The 17,744-nt window shown below is 28.8% G+C and overlaps 4 protein-coding genes and 1 non-coding gene across 7 annotated transcripts; 3 read left to right on the top strand and 2 right to left on the bottom strand.

Annotated features, from left to right (window-relative positions):
- Positions 1-64: 64 nt before the first annotated feature.
- On the top strand, positions 65-2,469 carry Rpi (Ribose-5-phosphate isomerase). The gene is made up of 6 exons (XM_012374009.2): positions 65-369; positions 443-503; positions 1,157-1,272; positions 1,353-1,486; positions 1,552-1,693; positions 1,776-2,469. The coding sequence occupies exons 1-6, from the start codon at positions 241-243 to the stop codon at positions 1,980-1,982; spliced, it is 789 nt and encodes a 262-aa protein (XP_012229432.1). The 5' UTR covers positions 65-240; the 3' UTR covers positions 1,983-2,469.
- A 229-nt stretch (positions 2,470-2,698) lies between these two features.
- On the bottom strand, positions 2,699-2,771 carry TRNAK-UUU (transfer RNA lysine (anticodon UUU)). The gene has a single exon. It is a non-coding gene; the product is annotated as a tRNA-Lys (tRNA).
- A 2,230-nt stretch (positions 2,772-5,001) lies between these two features.
- LOC105676282 (uncharacterized) lies at positions 5,002-8,891 on the top strand. Of its 3 annotated transcripts, none has more exons than XM_067351313.1 (6): positions 5,002-5,384; positions 5,765-5,875; positions 5,952-6,267; positions 7,561-7,638; positions 8,058-8,151; positions 8,248-8,891. In XM_067351313.1, exons 3-6 carry the CDS (start codon positions 6,262-6,264, stop codon positions 8,505-8,507), a joined length of 438 nt encoding a protein of 145 aa, XP_067207414.1. In that variant the 5' UTR covers positions 5,002-5,384; positions 5,765-5,875; positions 5,952-6,261; the 3' UTR covers positions 8,508-8,891. The 3 variants fall into 3 exon arrangements, with proteins under 3 accessions (XP_067207414.1, XP_067207416.1, XP_067207415.1); XM_067351315.1 differs by having other exon boundaries at positions 5,002-5,389; XM_067351314.1 differs by having other exon boundaries at positions 5,002-5,389; positions 5,765-6,267.
- On the bottom strand, positions 8,845-13,979 carry LOC105676626 (TNF receptor-associated factor 6). Its single transcript, XM_012374671.2, has 5 exons — positions 13,540-13,979; positions 13,042-13,176; positions 12,352-12,573; positions 10,546-10,790; positions 8,845-9,739 (listed from the first exon to the last, which is right to left on the bottom strand). Exons 1-5 carry the CDS (start codon positions 13,631-13,633, stop codon positions 9,488-9,490), a joined length of 948 nt encoding a protein of 315 aa, XP_012230094.2. The 5' UTR covers positions 13,634-13,979; the 3' UTR covers positions 8,845-9,487.
- Positions 13,980-14,071: 92 nt separating this feature from the next.
- Positions 14,072-17,313, top strand: LOC105676628 (5'-deoxynucleotidase HDDC2). The gene is made up of 4 exons (XM_012374672.2): positions 14,072-14,232; positions 15,276-15,400; positions 15,505-15,673; positions 15,752-17,313. The coding sequence occupies exons 1-4, from the start codon at positions 14,179-14,181 to the stop codon at positions 15,980-15,982; spliced, it is 579 nt and encodes a 192-aa protein (XP_012230095.1). The 5' UTR covers positions 14,072-14,178; the 3' UTR covers positions 15,983-17,313.
- Positions 17,314-17,744: the final 431 nt, after the last annotated feature.

Below are 17,744 nucleotides of genomic sequence, written 5' to 3'. Positions count from 1 at the left end.
CTATCGGCTCCTCGTGTATTTCATCTTAACTATCTTTAAAAATCGATTTGTATTAAAATCGAATCTAGTTTTAAAAATTAATCTTTTTAAACGAAAGATTGATATTCTGAAAAATTAATTCCGAATCAAACACCCATTCGTACATGCTAAAATAATAATTAAAATGTATGTATACATCTTTAGCTGTTGTATCTTGTATATGAGACAGTAGAGATAATTTAGAAAAACGTCAGCGTGTACATGATCCACTCGTTCGTTCGAATAGCGACGAGATTGTTGCACAGTGTTCCTGAAAGTTTGTTAAAAATGGGACCGTTCGAAAGTGCTAAGAAAATTGCAGCTTGCAAAGCCGTCAACGATTATGTCCAGGTAGATTGATTTAAGAAAAAGCATATTGAGTAGTTATTGGAGGTTATATTAATCTCAGTAAGTCATTTTTCAGAATAACTCTGTCATTGGAATTGGTAGCGGATCCACTATAGTTTATGCTGTCGACAGACTCGGTAATAACTATTTTTTTATCACGTTATTCGGAGATTATTTTATATAAATATTTAGAAAATTTCCATTGAATTCTTTTAGTACTGTTTTGAAATCTTCATTCTTCGTAGAGAACACTGAGTTATATTAATAAAATTGTATAAAGTTTCCATAAATCTGTATAAAGGCATTAGTGCTTTTATATTAAATTTTCTATACACAAATGTGTGTCTATAAAAAGAACATGTATACAAGGAAAATCCATTTTCTTGTAATAAAGCCATTTTCAAAATAAATGACCGTATAACTGTAGCAACGCGTTACTGCTGATAGTTGGTAAAGAATTATTTTTCTACTACTAATTTAATTTTAAAATTTAAACTTTGATATTACAGTATGTTTTATGCATTTTATCTCTCTGGATTGTTTTACTAAAAGACACATGTGACTGAATCAACCTTTGACCTTTGCATCAATAACATTAGCATATTTTTTTACTCTTATTCTATTATAAAAAATTCCACTTGTTAAACTGAGGTTTTTGTATAATTTAAAATAATATCTTGGTCTTTAAAATTTGTAAAATGTATCTTTGTTACATTGAAGCATTTTATAAATATATCAGCTTATACTCTCAAAAATATTTTATAGACTCTTACAAGAATATTATTTTCAGCCGAACGTGTTAAGACCGAAGGACTTAATGTAGTCTGTATCCCTACATCGTTCCAAGCTCGTCAACTTATATTAGATAATCATTTAACCTTAGGTGACTTAGAAACATATCCAAAGGTAATTCTTAAACATACTCCCCTTATACATATTATTTCCTTATTACATTAAATATTTATAAACTTGTGACATTAATATAGCTGGACTGTACAATCGATGGAGCAGATGAAGTTGATGCGGAAATGAATCTCATCAAAGGTGGTGGTGGATGTTTATTACAAGAAAAAATTGTTGCTTCCTGTGCCAAGCAGTTTATTATCATAGCAGACTATTCGTAAGTATATGATTTTTACCTTAATCATCAAATACTTCCCTTTTACAATTGTCTGTGTATTTCAGGAAAAATTCACAACATCTTGGTGACCGATACAAGAAGGGAATTCCCATTGAAGTACTTCCTATGGCTTATGTGCCGGTTCAATGTAAAATTGTGGACATGTATGGAGGAGTAGCAAAACTCAGAATGGCCCTGTCAAAAGCTGTAAGAACATATTTGCATTAGTTTGTTACTAATTCAATTAATGTGTGTGTGAATGTCAGGTAGATAATTTATTTATTTGCAGGGTCCAGTTATAACGGATAATGGTAATTTTATTTTGGACTGGCACTTTCCGCAAGAGTTACGTAATTGGAGAAAAATTAATGAGGAAATATCTCTGATACCTGGAGTCATAGAAACTGGTCTATTTATAAATATGGTCGAAAAAGTTTTCTTTGGTATGCCGGATGGCAGTGTAAAGGAACAAAGTGCAAACATCGAAAAAATTTGATGTACATATGTCAAAGTATAACTTGTCTTTTTTTTTTTTTTTTTTTTTTTTTTTGGGCAATAACTATATCTAGTTATAGATAATACTATCAGAGGGAGGATTCTCAATTATCTTTTTTTGTAATCAATTTTTGTCTTGCCTCTTATATGTCATTCCAATTATTTCATAATTGCTTCTTTCATATATTTTCTATGTTTTTATCAATTATTTTTTATGTATGCAATTTGTTTATATCAAACTTTGTTCATATCAAACTTTTCATTACTATTATACTATATAAGCTTTTATAATGATTTTTCAACCAAAAGTTATGTTTTAAAGATAAACTGCTCAATACTTCTAAGAACATGTTTTGCAACAGTGATAAGTAAAACAGTATATGTATAGTACAAAATATTTGAAATAAGATCGTATATCGATAAAAAATAAAGATAAAATGTACAAAGCTCGAAATAAATAAAATATAAAATTTTTTACGCAGCAATAATTTTTGCAAAATAATTTTACGCAGCATTTTCTTGTTTATATTTAAATAAATATAATAAAGATATGTATATACTTCATAATATTTTTCATATCTTTGATTAAGTATTTATATAATATTTTGGATACTGATTGTTGATAAATTAAATTAAAAAGTGAACTCTACATATGTAATTATTATTCATATGAAAAAAAAACATACCTGATTAATAATTCCTTAACAAAAAATAATACGCCCGAACAGGGACTCGAACCCTGGACCCTCAGATTAAAAGTCTGATGCTCTACCGACTGAGCTATCCGGGCTATTATGGAAGGTGGGATGTTAATATTGTATTGCCATTCCTGTCTTGAAGAAACATCTACAATTATTAATATTATAATATATATGAGTTTTATAATAATACAAAAAAAATTATATATAATTCAAAAAAATGTTATATTTTAATATATATATAAGTCGTTTCTTGCTCTTATGTTCCTTTTAAAAATAAATTTAAGAAAAGTTCAAAATAATTTATTTTACAATGCTATAAAATTTTCTCTAAAATTAAAAAGTGCTTCTAGAATTCTGCAGTCTCTTTCTATATTTCTCGATTTATTTATTTATGTTGGCAAAAATTAATCTTGAAAAAAATTTAATATTTTAAATTTAAAAAATTAATGTTAACATTAAATATTAACATTAAATATTAACATTATTTAATTAATATGTTGATATTCTTCTGAAATCTTATAATCTTTTAATATTCTGCATTCTCATAAATTCAGCATTCATTTAAACAATAGCTATTATGTATGAATGCTTTGAGAATTGTTGCCATGAGAATCATCGTACTCGTGCATATAAACACAGACTATAAACGTATTTATCTTCTTTTATGCGAGACGGTTACACGTTCGGTATTTTGCATAAGACGCATCTCTTATTCATAAGTGTATTATACGGTAGCTACAAGCAGCGTACGATTTACTGTTTCGCGTTAATCTAATGTCAGTATTTGTATTTAGCGTAGAATTAAAAATCGAAATGTTTTATTTATAGATCTTTATGTTTTTCAATTCAGCTTTTAGTTACAGTTTATCGTTCTTTTCCTGCCGGTTAATTTTTTTGAAAGTTTCCGAACGTTTATCGTCGCGCCAGATAAATAGTCGGAAATTTGAACGTTGGCAAAAGAGAGAGAAAAAATAGATACTAGCAGACCAGGTTGAATGACCTAATAGCTCAGCGGGTTCTGATGTGAGAACGGTGTAAGTACTTAACTCCAGCTGCTTTTTTCTGCGATTCTTACATGAGAGACTCTTATCGGCCGACCTGCCTGCTATACTTCCTGGCACCGATTTAATCGACACTAATCCCCGATCTCGATCGCCTTGCACTCGATCTCGGCTGCATAATTCAGATTCTCGTTTGTTGTGCATAAATAAGCAATAAATCAATGCGCGTGTGAAATGCTAGAGAAAGAGGATGTGTTTGCATTGCTCCATCATTCACATAAAGCTGAAATAAAATAATCATCGTTATTTTGTGTGTTCATCTCGATGTTAGACATCTTTTATTTTTAATTCTCACTTATAGCTCTTTGCGCAAATGCTCCATTTTTTAATTTAATTTATCCTAAATATAAATGATATAACGACGTATACAATATATATGTAAGATTGAACACTTCGTTGTAATTGTTTGAAAAATTCTATTTGTAAAGTTTATGGCAATCAATGTGTTACAAAGATTATTTCTATTTACGATGTAACATTTAATATAGTATTATAACATAATACAGTAATACGAACAGTGTAGAGAATTGATTTAATCATAAAAATTCGAAAATAAATGTTACCTGTTAACTATTTCGTTTTAGCGTTAATTTGTCGTATGTGAAACGTGGGTCATCATTTATGATGTTATTTATATGCATGCAGGATGTTTCATTTCAAGCGTTTTAAATTTTAAAGACAGTCTCTTTGATAATTTTGAGTCAATTTTCGTGAGAAGAATTTCCGTGCAATGCTTCGTTTTTCGCAGTTAATTGATGCCTAAAAAAGTTCGTTATTCGTGAAATTTTTTAATATTAAATATATCAATAATTAAACTTTGAATAAAAATTTCATAAATACAACAAATCCATTAAATGTTAACGAAAAGTAATCTACTGACAAGAGCAAAAATTTAGTCGCAAAATGTCCTCGAGTTTTAATTACTTAACTCATGCCTATGTGCAATTGATATTTCGATATTTGTGAAAAATAGATATTGAAAAAAATTAATAAAAATAGATAGATAGACCCCAAAATAGTTCAAAAAATTTGTTATTAAACTTTAACACAATCAAAACAGTATTCTGTATATTTTATTATTATGTATATAATGAAAATTTTGACTGTGCCAAACATGTTGGAGATAGAAATCGAATTGGGATTAAACAAAAGATGGAAAATCTGAGAAAAATAATATTTTTGCAGTATAGTATTTTATTTGTAATTGCGCGTTTTTTAAATAAAAAAAAACATGTTTCATAAAATAATTAACACATCGCATATTGGTCTCGACCATTTATATAGTAGGCGTCAATTTTTGTTTTGCAAATGCTATCGAGATATCGTCCAATTTCTACGAACTGTATGTAACGTCAAAAATATCAATCAATTATATTACAGTGGATTTGGATGATGCGTATCGAATTCTTCCGCAATTTGCAACCAATTAGTATCATAACGAAGTGCTAGAACGAGAATTCCCTCGCGAGCGTTACGCGCACTAAAATAGTTGGTATTTCGTTGCTGTCAATATACTGTTGAAGCCGCTATTAAACCGCGTGACCCATGACAACTTATGATCCGTGGATCTTAAGGGGTAACATGTACTGAATCTGTCCAACTGCGTAAGATGCATACCTCATGAACGGTCACGGAATTGGAGTACAGTTATAATAATCTCCATAGAATTATACAAACTTAAGTGTTATGCAAACAAATTTTCTGTAGAAGAAATGCAAAATATCTTTTAAAATTACATATTCTGCAGCTTCGTATAACTTTGTTAATACTGTAAAAATAATTGAATTAATATTATAATAAAGATTTAAAGAGTTAAAAATTTTATTACAATTTATAAATATGTAATATATATTTATAAATATAAAATAAAAATGTATAATGTATTTAAATTGCTAAAAAATCGAAATAAAAAAAATTAGGGAGGCACAAATTAATATAACAATTATATTTTAATAAAATTATAGGGAAACTATTATGTTGTTATTTGCATGTCATCTTCCACTTACTTATTTTTATTACAGATATAATAAAGTAAAAATCTTTGGCCACGCCCTGCCGTGCAGAGTTTCTACGTGTACTTTTGTCCAGCAAAATTGAACGATAAAGAAGATTGTTTCGCAAGGATTAAACGGGTGAGTATTTCACAAGTCGTCCACGAAATTGCGAATCCGAAAATATCCTGTCCTAATGAAGAAGGGTGTTTTGAAGTGTGAAATACGATCGTCGCCTGCGCCCTTGCGGTCATGCGTTCTCCAGTCGCTTGCATTTACCTCTGTGACGCTTACCGCAATGGGGGGAGGAATTGGTGGGGCTCGTATTTGAAGAGCGGCCGCGCAATTTCACCCCTCAAACGAGAGGGAGAAGCCACGGCTTCAACCGCGCGCGGCAAACTCTGAGTGAACAGGCACGTCCTGTAATTTATTAAAGACGTAACTTCTTTCAAAAAGTGTTGCTTCACGGGTGCATCTTGAAGAATCTAAAGATCCTTGGAACTGCTTGACTTGAAAAAAATCTCAATATGAAGGTTAGTTGTGCATTTGATTTTTTCAGTATATAAAAATGATAAATTTGATATTGTATATGATTATTAAGATTATATTAATTTTACTTAATGCTGAAACGTTGAAAATTGTTTAAATTATCATTTAATTATATCATTTTTTATATATGCGTTTCCCTAAGAATGTTTAACACATATTTTGACATATATCGATTTACATAAAGACTGCACACTATTTTACATAAAGACTGCACACTATTTTATTATAAATGTAGAAATAAAATTTTTTATATTTATTAAAAAGTAATATGAAAAGATCGTCTCTTATCTGATAAAAAATTCATCAATTTATTTGCGTTTTATGGGATGTTAAATGTGTGCAATAGAGTTTGTATGTTTATAGAATAATTTAATTCTACTTTGAATGTTTGCATGTGTAACAGCTACAAGTTCTTTGATAGCTAAAACTGTCATTTTTTTCAAATAAATATAAAAAATATTAACTTATGCAATAGTAAATTAATTATTTTCATAAATTTATGAGTAAATATCAATCAATTTTATATATAGAATAAAAAAATTAAAAAATCCAAATGCGTTAGTTTTTCACAACATAGAGTAGTAAAATTTTGCTTTTTAATGTTAACTGAAAACTTGTTAACATTTCAGCATTTAAAATTGACATATAATGTACTCTAACAAAAATATGAGTAAGATAAACTAATATTAAAAGATATGTAAATAATAAAACTAAATATATTTTACAGATATACCAAATGTTTTTAGAAAAATATGCAACGTATGCATGTTGACGTTTCCACTAACAAATAGCAAATATTTCCGACAGTTTTTATAGGAACAACTGTACATATGTGTGCTACAAACAATGACCTAATTTTTATTTTTTTTATCCTATACAAACTAATAGTAGCTCACTGTAAAGCGTATTACATTAAAAGATACGTCGTTGATACGTGAAAAATCGTTTCTCAATTTTTTTCTGCTATATTAATTAAGCAAACTTAAATGCATTCTGTACGATGTGGCAAATAACGGTACAATTTCGCTAATTGTTAATTAGTCATAGTACAAAATTGATCTGAAGCGCTTAAGCAGCTTAAAGCAGCCTCGTCGGATTTATGAGCTCTGTACAATGCTTATATAACGAGGATATTTGTTGCAAATCGTTCAGATCGTACATTGGCTGTCATTATTTTTATTACATCATCTGTGCTTATATCAGCATGGATGTCGATTACGAAATGTGTCTAAAGAGCTTTTCTTTTAACCCTGTTAACTCCTTGTTTCGTCCCGCAGATTACAGAATACCTCTGCTGTACGCTGGCTTGTATGTGTCTACTGAAGGTGGCAAATACCGAGGTTTTGGGAGATAAGGTACAAAAAATATATATTTTAATAGTTTTCTTTATATTTTTAATATTATTAATATTTTTCTTAATATTTTAATTTATTTTTTAGTTTGAATATTGCTTTGATGTTGATTTTTGTTTTATAAATTGAAGATAAAACTAAATATTTATAAATTTATTAAAAATACAACTATCTGTTTTACAAACATATTTTATAAAAATTAATTATTAAATAAAAATATTTAAAAATCTTCAAAATTTAATAAAATACGATTAAAAATATAAGTGGGATTTTTTGTAAAATAAAAATTATGTAAATATATATATATCTTGATCATAATAGAATAACAAATAAATAAAGATATTCTGCATGAATTTTAATTTATATTATAATTTAACCTCACAATTTTAAAAGATAAAATTCTAATAAAAACGCGTGGGCAGAATTCACTTTTGCAGTTCGAACGTCAGCTTCTAAATACCCTTACGACGGAGAAGACAATCAAGCCGAAAAGACCATTTTGCAATGCTTTTACAGGTAAGAGTAATGATTTATATTTTTTATAATAATTAACAATATTCTCCATATTATAAAAAAAAATATGATTAACAAAGCATTTTTTATATCTCGTAGGATGTGGCAGATTTGTTGCGGAAGAAAAAAGAGACAAGAAAAAAAGAGCACGTATTTCCACTCTACGGGACTTGCAGGACTTTCATGTGACAAGCGACAACGTCCGACTTCCGATTTCGTTATACAGAGCACTGCTGAATGCCGTAAAACAAAACAATTGGAACGCGATCGATCGTGAAGAATACGATAACCGATTACATCAAATGCCACAGGTTTATCTTTCAAATCAAATGCCTCTACGCGACACGCTGGAAAGCTAATTTTGACGGACACAACTTGACGCATGGACGCCGCCAAAGAGTTTTTTATCAACAGATATTTTTATTATATATATTTTATAAATTTTTTTAAATTATATGTACTTTTTTAATTCTAAATGTACGCATTATAAAATTTATTTCCAATTCCAACATATGATAAAACATTACGTTAATAAAATTATATTATTTTAATGGAAAAACTTTTCTTCTTTCAGAAATGTAATTGAAAGATTGAATTTCCTTTTATTCACTTTATGGCGTCCATGCCTTGATACGATTACTTATTTTCACTTATCGTATAATTAAACGAATATAAATGTAAATGAAAGATGTATAATATTGTATGATTACATTTTATTTTATATACAACTTCGATGAAAATTTTATCGTCATGTATGTATTATTCACTTATTCACAAAGAATTATATGAAAATATAATCATTATAATATTAGTGTTAGTTAGAATTAGCTTAAAAATTTTTACTCATTTATTTATAAGAACATCTTAATTAATAGTTTTGTATTTATTTGTATCTTATCCTCTATGAAATCATAATTAATTTGTTAGTAACTTTAAGCTATATTTTCTAAATGATTATTGAATTAAACCTGGTTTGTTCAATAAATTCTATAAAACCTGTTATATCTAGTTAAATAATATCCAAAATATTAACTGATTAATCATTTCATTCTTTCAATTTTTTTCCTCAAATTATAATATATATGTATTTTATTTATCAACAATGGTAAAAGTATTGCATAATAAATAACGTATTCTGATAGCCATCTAATATATATGTATACATGTGGGAGTGAAAGTATAGTAATATAAGTCAAGTTTTTTTTTTTTAAATTGATTCTGAGTGCATAAATGCAATTTATACTTTGTACAAATCTATTCACTCAGTTAATTTAAAAAAAAATTTAACTTACACCACTATGGCTTTCACCCTCTCATATACATATAATCTACAAATAATCTATAAATAAATAATAAGTTTTATTAATATACCTCCATTCCACATATACCTGGTATTCCTTGAATATCTCTGAAATGTAGCTGATGGTGATTTTGATAAAACAACACGTCTGGGAATACTCAGTCCGACGCATTCCGGATTGTCCGTCTCTGCTACGGGTTTATTCCAGAAATTATCCGTGCAAAGTGTAGCCGGATCCCAAATTCGAGATCGTCGATCCACGCGCACCTCTTCCAGAGATTGATCCAGAAACTGTCGAATCGTATCATACATTAATATAAATAAATAAATCATTAATAACAGCGTAAAATGATGAAATCTAAACAGTACAAATACATTAGAAAATGTTTGTTTTCTACAGATAGTCATTATTGAGAATTTATCCTTTATCTAATTACAAAATTATATTGTCAAAATATTTTTAATTATTATATATTTTATTTATAACTTTACCATTTTTAACATTGCTCATTTTTTATTCATTTATAAATAATTTTCTTTTTTTGTAAAATTAGAAAAAAATATTTGAAAATTTAAACAATAGTTGAAAGTTATGGAATATGTTATAAAAAAAGTATTTTTATTCAATCTGTTTTCATATATATAAACAATTAAATGTTTCTTGTGTAAAATATTCCGGAAACTGGCATAGTAATAAACAACAAAAAAGTTAAAATTTCTAATTAGCTAAAATTATTTATATAATATACTTGACAAAAAAGAAAAAAAATAAGAACCACTCCATGACATAAAAAATTTTGTTTGCAAAATCCAAGTGGCAAATCGTATATAGCTAAACTTTTAAATTTTGAAAGCACCGATTGCATTAAAAAGTTTCTTTCGGCAGCGTTCGTTACGCAGCTATGATTCGATACGGCATTTCGGCATAATGTTTTTCGTCTTTTTACTGAAAGATCGCTCGCCCACAGATCCACTTTTGTATTTCGCAATTGTATTACACGTGTCCCGGAAATCCCTGCGAAACTTTATTTTACTTGGTTGGGTCACCAATTTATTTACGCGATTGCTTAACTTGACTTTAATCGTCATACTTTTACCTCGAGGCGGATCCTATGCGGAAATGGCCACGCAAGAATGGAGTCATAACGGCCGCGGCTTAATCCGACCCCCACGAAGACTGTACCGTCAGGAAAATATTTCGGTGTAATTCTTAGATACATGGCATAACCGCTTCGACCCGCATGAAAGGTCACGCTGCGCATTGAACGGCCGGTTTGCCAGCTGGCCAGCATCTCGTCGAAATTTTTCACTCGCCAATAATAAACAAACGCACGCGCCGAATCTGAAATAAAAGTAATTTATCAGTATATTTTTTTTCATTTTTGCCCTTTATTCTCACGATTGTTACTTTTATTCCACTTTCATCAATATATTATCTTTTTGTAGAAAGTGTAGAATATAATTTGTGATTTCTGTAATATAAAATGATGCATTCTTTGATGCATTTAAAATCGATCTTTTTCTTCGAAAGACATCGGGAGCTTTGACGAAAGCTCTAATTGCAAAGCTAATTACAGGATTGAAAATTACTAGTTGACAAGGTAAGCTTCATAAACGACGAAATCTCGTGTTTCAATCAATTTGAAATGCGCTGCTCCAACATGTAATTCGAGAATTAACAACAAAGATATTTAATGTCAAAAATTAATTAATTCAATATTAAATATTTGTTCATTTAAAAGCTACTTTATAATGCAATAACCGAGCTTAGCATTAATAATATTATAGGTTTTACGCATTTCACCGTGGTTAGATCACATAATACTTCTACCTACATAAATGTAACACAGTTAATCATGTACTGGAAATAAATCTGGGTATTTCGTTGAACTATTCATTACAGTAGAATCATGTTTATCCCGACTAAGCTACTGCTTTGTCATTCCTTGGACAAGGCGAGCTCTCCACAACACGTCAACAGATCCATTTGCATAAAACCACACATCTCTTACATACGAATGCTTAGCTTAGGCTCCGAAGTAACAATGCATATTATGCAAGAAGCGCAAGACTTCTACACGTGCAAAATCCGCGTTTATATTTTTGGTCGTAATTCTAGAACAGCATACATATGCAATAACACACAAAGTTAAAATATCATGTTACGCAATGTGCTTATTCTTAAGTTCCTAGAAAATGAATTATGCAGTTTCATATGTTTCACATGTATGTTATAAACAATTGAAAATAAAATTATTAAAATTTCCGCAAACTTTAAGCTTTTAAAATGCAATCAAATTACAAAAGCTGTTTGTTCGTTCAAAATTATAATACAAATTTTGGTGATAATAACGTTCAATTTAAAATATAAAAGTTTGCATTAAATAACAGTCTTAGTTAAAATTTAAATTTCAAGGAAGATTTCACACAAGATTTTTTTGCAACATGATGAATATTCTTTTCATGGTGAATCTACTTTTCAGAGATTTGACGATACATTTTAATAATCAATACAAAAATACTAGAATATGCATTTTCTTTCAATTATGGTTGAAACTGCACGTTTAATGCTAATGGCTATAAAATTGGTTATCGGTTCGGTAGTAAATCCATTTGCGTACAATTAATGTCAATCTTATATGAGTTATAGGATAGAATGCGACTCATAGCAAAGGCACTTGCAAAGTTTTGAGAACTTCAGGTCTCCCAGTTGCTGAAGAACTACTCTACCTTCAGCTGAAAGCGTAAAGTTAACTTCAGACTATTGCTATTATAAACTGTGCGCCAATAAACGCGTTTCGAATTAAGAATTGTTTTGAAAATATGAAATTATACGGGATTATATGGAATTATTTTATTTTTCTAAATATATTTTTGTGTCAATTCATAATGATTGTACTAACCGCTCGACGTTGATAAGTTCTGCACGGTGTTGTTAAATTTGTCGATTTCACCTTGCCTCGGAGACAACTGATTATTGGATATTTCATCGTAAAGATTAGCATTTTGTACATTCTTCAAATGATCTGACTGCTGTTCCAAAATGTTGTAAAGTAACCATTTAATATCCGCAAATTCCTTGATCAACTTTTCTTCTAGATTCGCAAATTTTTCGTCCATTGTTTCTGAAAGCATACGTTTTTATAAACAATTATTAACTTTTTGTACATGAGTAGGCTTATCTTTATCCCAATAAAAAAATGTAATCGATCTTCTAAAGTTTAATTTTGCATTAAATATGTAGAAACAATTGTCTTTATTTGAATTTACAATTTTATTAGGTCAAAGAAGATGTGAAATTTTGTATATTTATTATCAGCTAATTTTTGCATTATCTAATATACTCGTTGAATTATCTGATATTCAGCTGGCCTGTGGAAAATCATGAAGCTTAAAAATTTAAACGCACAATATCTAGCAAAATTAAAAATAATTAAAATAATTTTTGGTTTTTTCTTATTTAAAAGTTTGGCGCTACGTCAAAAAAATATATATATATTGTGTATACTATGAAAAATTTATGTATAGTGATCTTTAGAATCAATGCATCAAATTGCTAATTTATTAATATACTAATCTTAATTTCGACTCACTAGCTTTACAACCTCCGGTGAGTACTGTTGTAACAGTGGCACGCGCGTTTGCGACCACATCTTCCGTTGCAATTTTGCAAGTTGTGTGCTGTGTTTCCGTCACATCGTCACTGGTGACATTGGCCTCAATCACGGCTAAAAATTGCATTAGGTATGAAAATATTGAATATATTATATTTCACTTATCGTTATGCACGTACAATTTCACTCACTTTAAAGTTCCACATTATTAGCTCATTTAAAAGACAAATATGTAAAAAAAACTGAAAAATATTTTAATTAAAAAATGTTTACAATATTTGTAAAATTTTATTCTTAACATTGAGTTTAATTAATTTTTATTATTTTGTTGTTTTGAATTAATATTTAGCTATCAAAGTTCACAAATCTTGTTTCACAGATCATAGCATTACGAACTTTTTTTTAATAAATTGTGAATTATCATGTCGATTCTAACTGGAAAATCTACGTGCAAGATAAACAACATTTCGCACTTACGCATTTTCCGCAAAGATTCGCTTACACCGTCGCATGCCAAATAGAGCGAACTGAGATAAAACAATGACACGGAATAACTCATAATCGCAGACATTTCGTTGCGCGTAAGCAGCACACGAAATCATTTCTGTGTGACCGAAATTTCGGTCGACCCAAACCATGACTTTCAACCGTTCCTTAAAAATAGATTTTATCGTCTTTTTACAGCTCGATGAATGCGCGCCAAAGAAAAATTTTATGAACAATTAACCCTAAGCGCCATTGTAACTACTCCGCCAAACAACAGTCAAAAGTTTTGAACTTGACTGTACGTAGAAAGATAGCTAGCCCCACCTTGTGGTTCTCTCTCGGTCCGCATCGTTATTCAGTGCCTACTTCAGATTGCAGCGCCGCCTAAGCGTAGTATAGCGGAACTGAAAGAAATCTACCGGCGATTATAGCGCCTTCTAACAAAATATGGCAAAACTAAAAAACTAGAGGCGATTGTAGCACCATGTGGCGGAATATATCAGAGTTAAAAAACCTACTAGCTAGGATTTTATCTAACCTAACTTAACCCTAATATTTTGTAGTGATCATCTTGGTTACGGACAGTTACAATCAGGGTGCAGTTGACAGTGACGCGGATTTCAAGTTACAATGCAAGACACAAAGAATCTGCAAGAATTCATGGAATTGGTTGGCCGACTAAAAGTGAGTGACAATACATTTATTTTTAAATCATTTTTATGTTTATATATTTAGAAGTACAAATGACCTCGTGCTATTAGTACATGGGCAAAAGACATGATTATGCAAAGTATTAGTTATGACACTTTTATTTGAAACTTTCGGTGAAAACTATAATGTAATATTGAAAGAATAAGAGGCAATAATGACAAAAAATAATACTGTTCCGAAGTTAGATAAATGTCCTAAAAAGAAATCTTGTGACACGTTGATATTTATCAACAAAAATTCTTTCTCACTTGTATTTGCCAACCTTATAGAAAGTATATACAAAATTGCGGTTACATACTGTCTCGTAACGATAATGATTTGAAATAGCGAGTTTGAGAAACGCGCGTTTTTTTGCTTTTATTTTGTTGATTTTGTTTGAACTTTTATGTTTCTCCTTTGTTTAAATGGATCAATGGTCACTTTTGAAGCTTTACAACTCTGAATAATTGGTATTAACTGATATATCAGATGATTGATACTAATAATTTGCCAAATACAGATTTATAGAGACACCTAAATAACTATAGAAGAGACAGAGAAATTTGTTTTTCTGCAAATTGATCCTGTAAAACATATGTTTAATAATCCTTACAATAAGATGTGTTTTTATTATTTATAAAGCTGCATGACAATAAAACAAATTAAAGCTATTAAATGATACCTATATAAAAATATTCTGATTAATCTCAGATTAGATTAGGTTGATATTGTTTAAGCATTTAATACTGATATTAATTACAAACATTTCGACCTTTGGTTAAATCTTCATCAATGTGAAAAGTTTACAATGTGTTGAGGTAATATGAACCAGAAATTGTATGCATTTTTTACTGATGTAATGATCTTTTACTGATAATATGAGTTTTAGCTCTTAAGCCTTGATACTCTTTAAATTTATATTTTCTACATTGTTTTTTATATATTTAAAAATTTACAGTTTTAAAACATAAAAAAATAGTATAAGTATATGTATATGTAACATATCTCAATTTAAATGCTGCTTATATATATTTCAGCATATGAAAAGAGAAGGATGGGTGAAACGGAATATAACTGAACCTGAGACAATTGCTGGACATATGTATCGAATGGCAATGTTATCATTTCTAGTGGATGGGAAAGAAAATTTAGATAAAACCAAGTAAGATAAAGTATTAACAAGGCATGAATTTTATAACTACTTTTCAAAAATCCCGTCATTAATGATACATTAGTAATTTATTAATATGGTATTTTAATTTACAGAATAATGCAAATGACTTTAATTCACGATCTAGCCGAATGCATTGTGGGAGATATAACACCTTTCTGTGGTATTTCGCCAGATGAAAAACACAGGCGAGAAGATGAAGCTATGGAAGACATTTGTAAATTGCTTGGTGATAAGGGACCTGAAATACTACAAATGTTTCGGGTAAAAATATTAAAAAATTTCTAATTTAATGACATTTTAATTATATTTTATCGATGTTTTTCTTGTTCTAAAATTTAGGAATATGAAAAGCAGGAATCTCCCGAGGCACAATATGTAAAAGACTTGGATAGACTGGATTTGTTGATGCAAGCATACGAATATGAGAAAAGAGATAATATTCCGGGAGAACTAAACGAGTTTTTTGTCGCGATTAATGGCAAGATCAGACATCCTTTTATCAATAAAATTGCCATAGACATAACCGAGGAGAGGGATAAGTTGTGTCGTAATTCAAATGCCGCAAAATAACAAAAATTATAGGTTATAGTAAGAACGAAAATGTGGGAAAATAAAATTTCTAGATAGTGATGATATTTTAAGCGTTAGATCAGTTACCATGTCGCGTGTGAAATATTAAGCAATTTTAATGGGTTTAATTTCATATTAATATAAAAAATAACGTATGATTTTGATATGAAAAATGTTGACAAGATTACTTATTTAATTCATTCGAACATTTATTGCTTCTGCAATACAGATTATATAGATAAAATTTTAATATATGTGTACTTTGTATTTTGACATTGAACTCTGATGAACTACTATAGTTATGCTTTTTTATTTAAACTATAGAATGTAAAGTGTGCATATATATTTTACATATTCCGATTATGTTATTTATTGCAATTAATATTTAAGTAAAGCGAGTACCAAATATTACTTTTTGAACCCTATGTGATTTATGAAGATAAAAAGTTGTATTATTATATGAATAATCAAAAAATATTGATATATTGTTGGTATGAGTATAAGAACAAGATCTGCCTAAAACGGATTTAAGAGATCAAAGAGAGAATAATCTAATATTTATAAAATGACAAAATGTTTTATAAATATGAGCTCTTAACTTAAGATACTTTATTTATATATTTTTGGCTCATCCACCAATAAATTAGATACCAATCACAGCAATAAAACAGTGAAAATAAAACTAGCGATTTCGATTAGATACATTAGTGTACATTAGTGCAAATTAAAATACATAAATTGCAGAGTTATTTTAATATTAATTTAATATACGCATAATATAATGAGATGTAATCTGCGATGTAAAATGCAGAATAGTTTTTGTATTTTTTCGGGATTGGTATATAGTGGAATATATATCAGAGAAAAATGTTTCATATTTTTAAAATTTAGATTAAAATGTATAATATATATATATAGTTTTTAATTTGCATACTAATGCGTCTAGTCGAATTGCTATAACACACGCGACTCCAGCACAGGTGACTTGAACTAGATTCTTCTTTTCATTTATTTTTATTTATCATGATAGATATCGGTTTTATGGAATGAATAGAGAAATATGATTACTGCCTTTTTTTGTGATTGTTACCTTTACATTAAAAGGTACATGTCAAGATCAAGATTCCTGCCTTGTCAATAAAATATAACTTGTTGACAATTCTAGTAATCGATTATAATTGATATCTGTTCAATCTAGTATTTAGAAATAATCATTTATGTTCGTGTATTTACATATTTTACTCTTTAATGTAATTATTTTTCTTATGTAATGTCAATTTTGTACTTTGATGAATTTAATAATATGTTTTAATATATATCTCTCACAAAAATGTATGTTATTTATTTTTCTATGTCTCCCATTTTTCATAACATAACATTTAACATAAATTGAATTGTATTGGAAAATACTTATAATGAAGTTTCTAATTTAAGTATTTTTGCAAACAAATATATGAACTTAATCCTACTTTACATAAATACATACAATAATGTGTCAATTTATCCATGCAGGAGAATGTTAAATTATATTAAACTATTAACCTAATATATCTGTTTCACAATCAATATCTACGTTCAAATGTAAGAATTGTCATTGTATAAGCAATTATTGTGTAGAACATATATATTTTTAATATGTGCAAAATCAGAGTTTGATTAATTTTTATATACATGCGTGGATAATAATAGTAGTTGTATGTTGTATGTGGAAAGAAGGAATATATGAGTGTACACATACACATTTAATAATCGGATAGGATTT

The sequence above is a fragment of the Linepithema humile genome, chromosome 3 (assembly GCF_040581485.1).
Source record: "Linepithema humile isolate Giens D197 chromosome 3, Lhum_UNIL_v1.0, whole genome shotgun sequence".
Taxonomy (NCBI): Eukaryota; Metazoa; Arthropoda; class Insecta; order Hymenoptera; family Formicidae; genus Linepithema; species Linepithema humile.
Note: the sequence above shows the minus strand (reverse complement) of the source record. Positions and strands in the feature narration are given on the sequence as shown.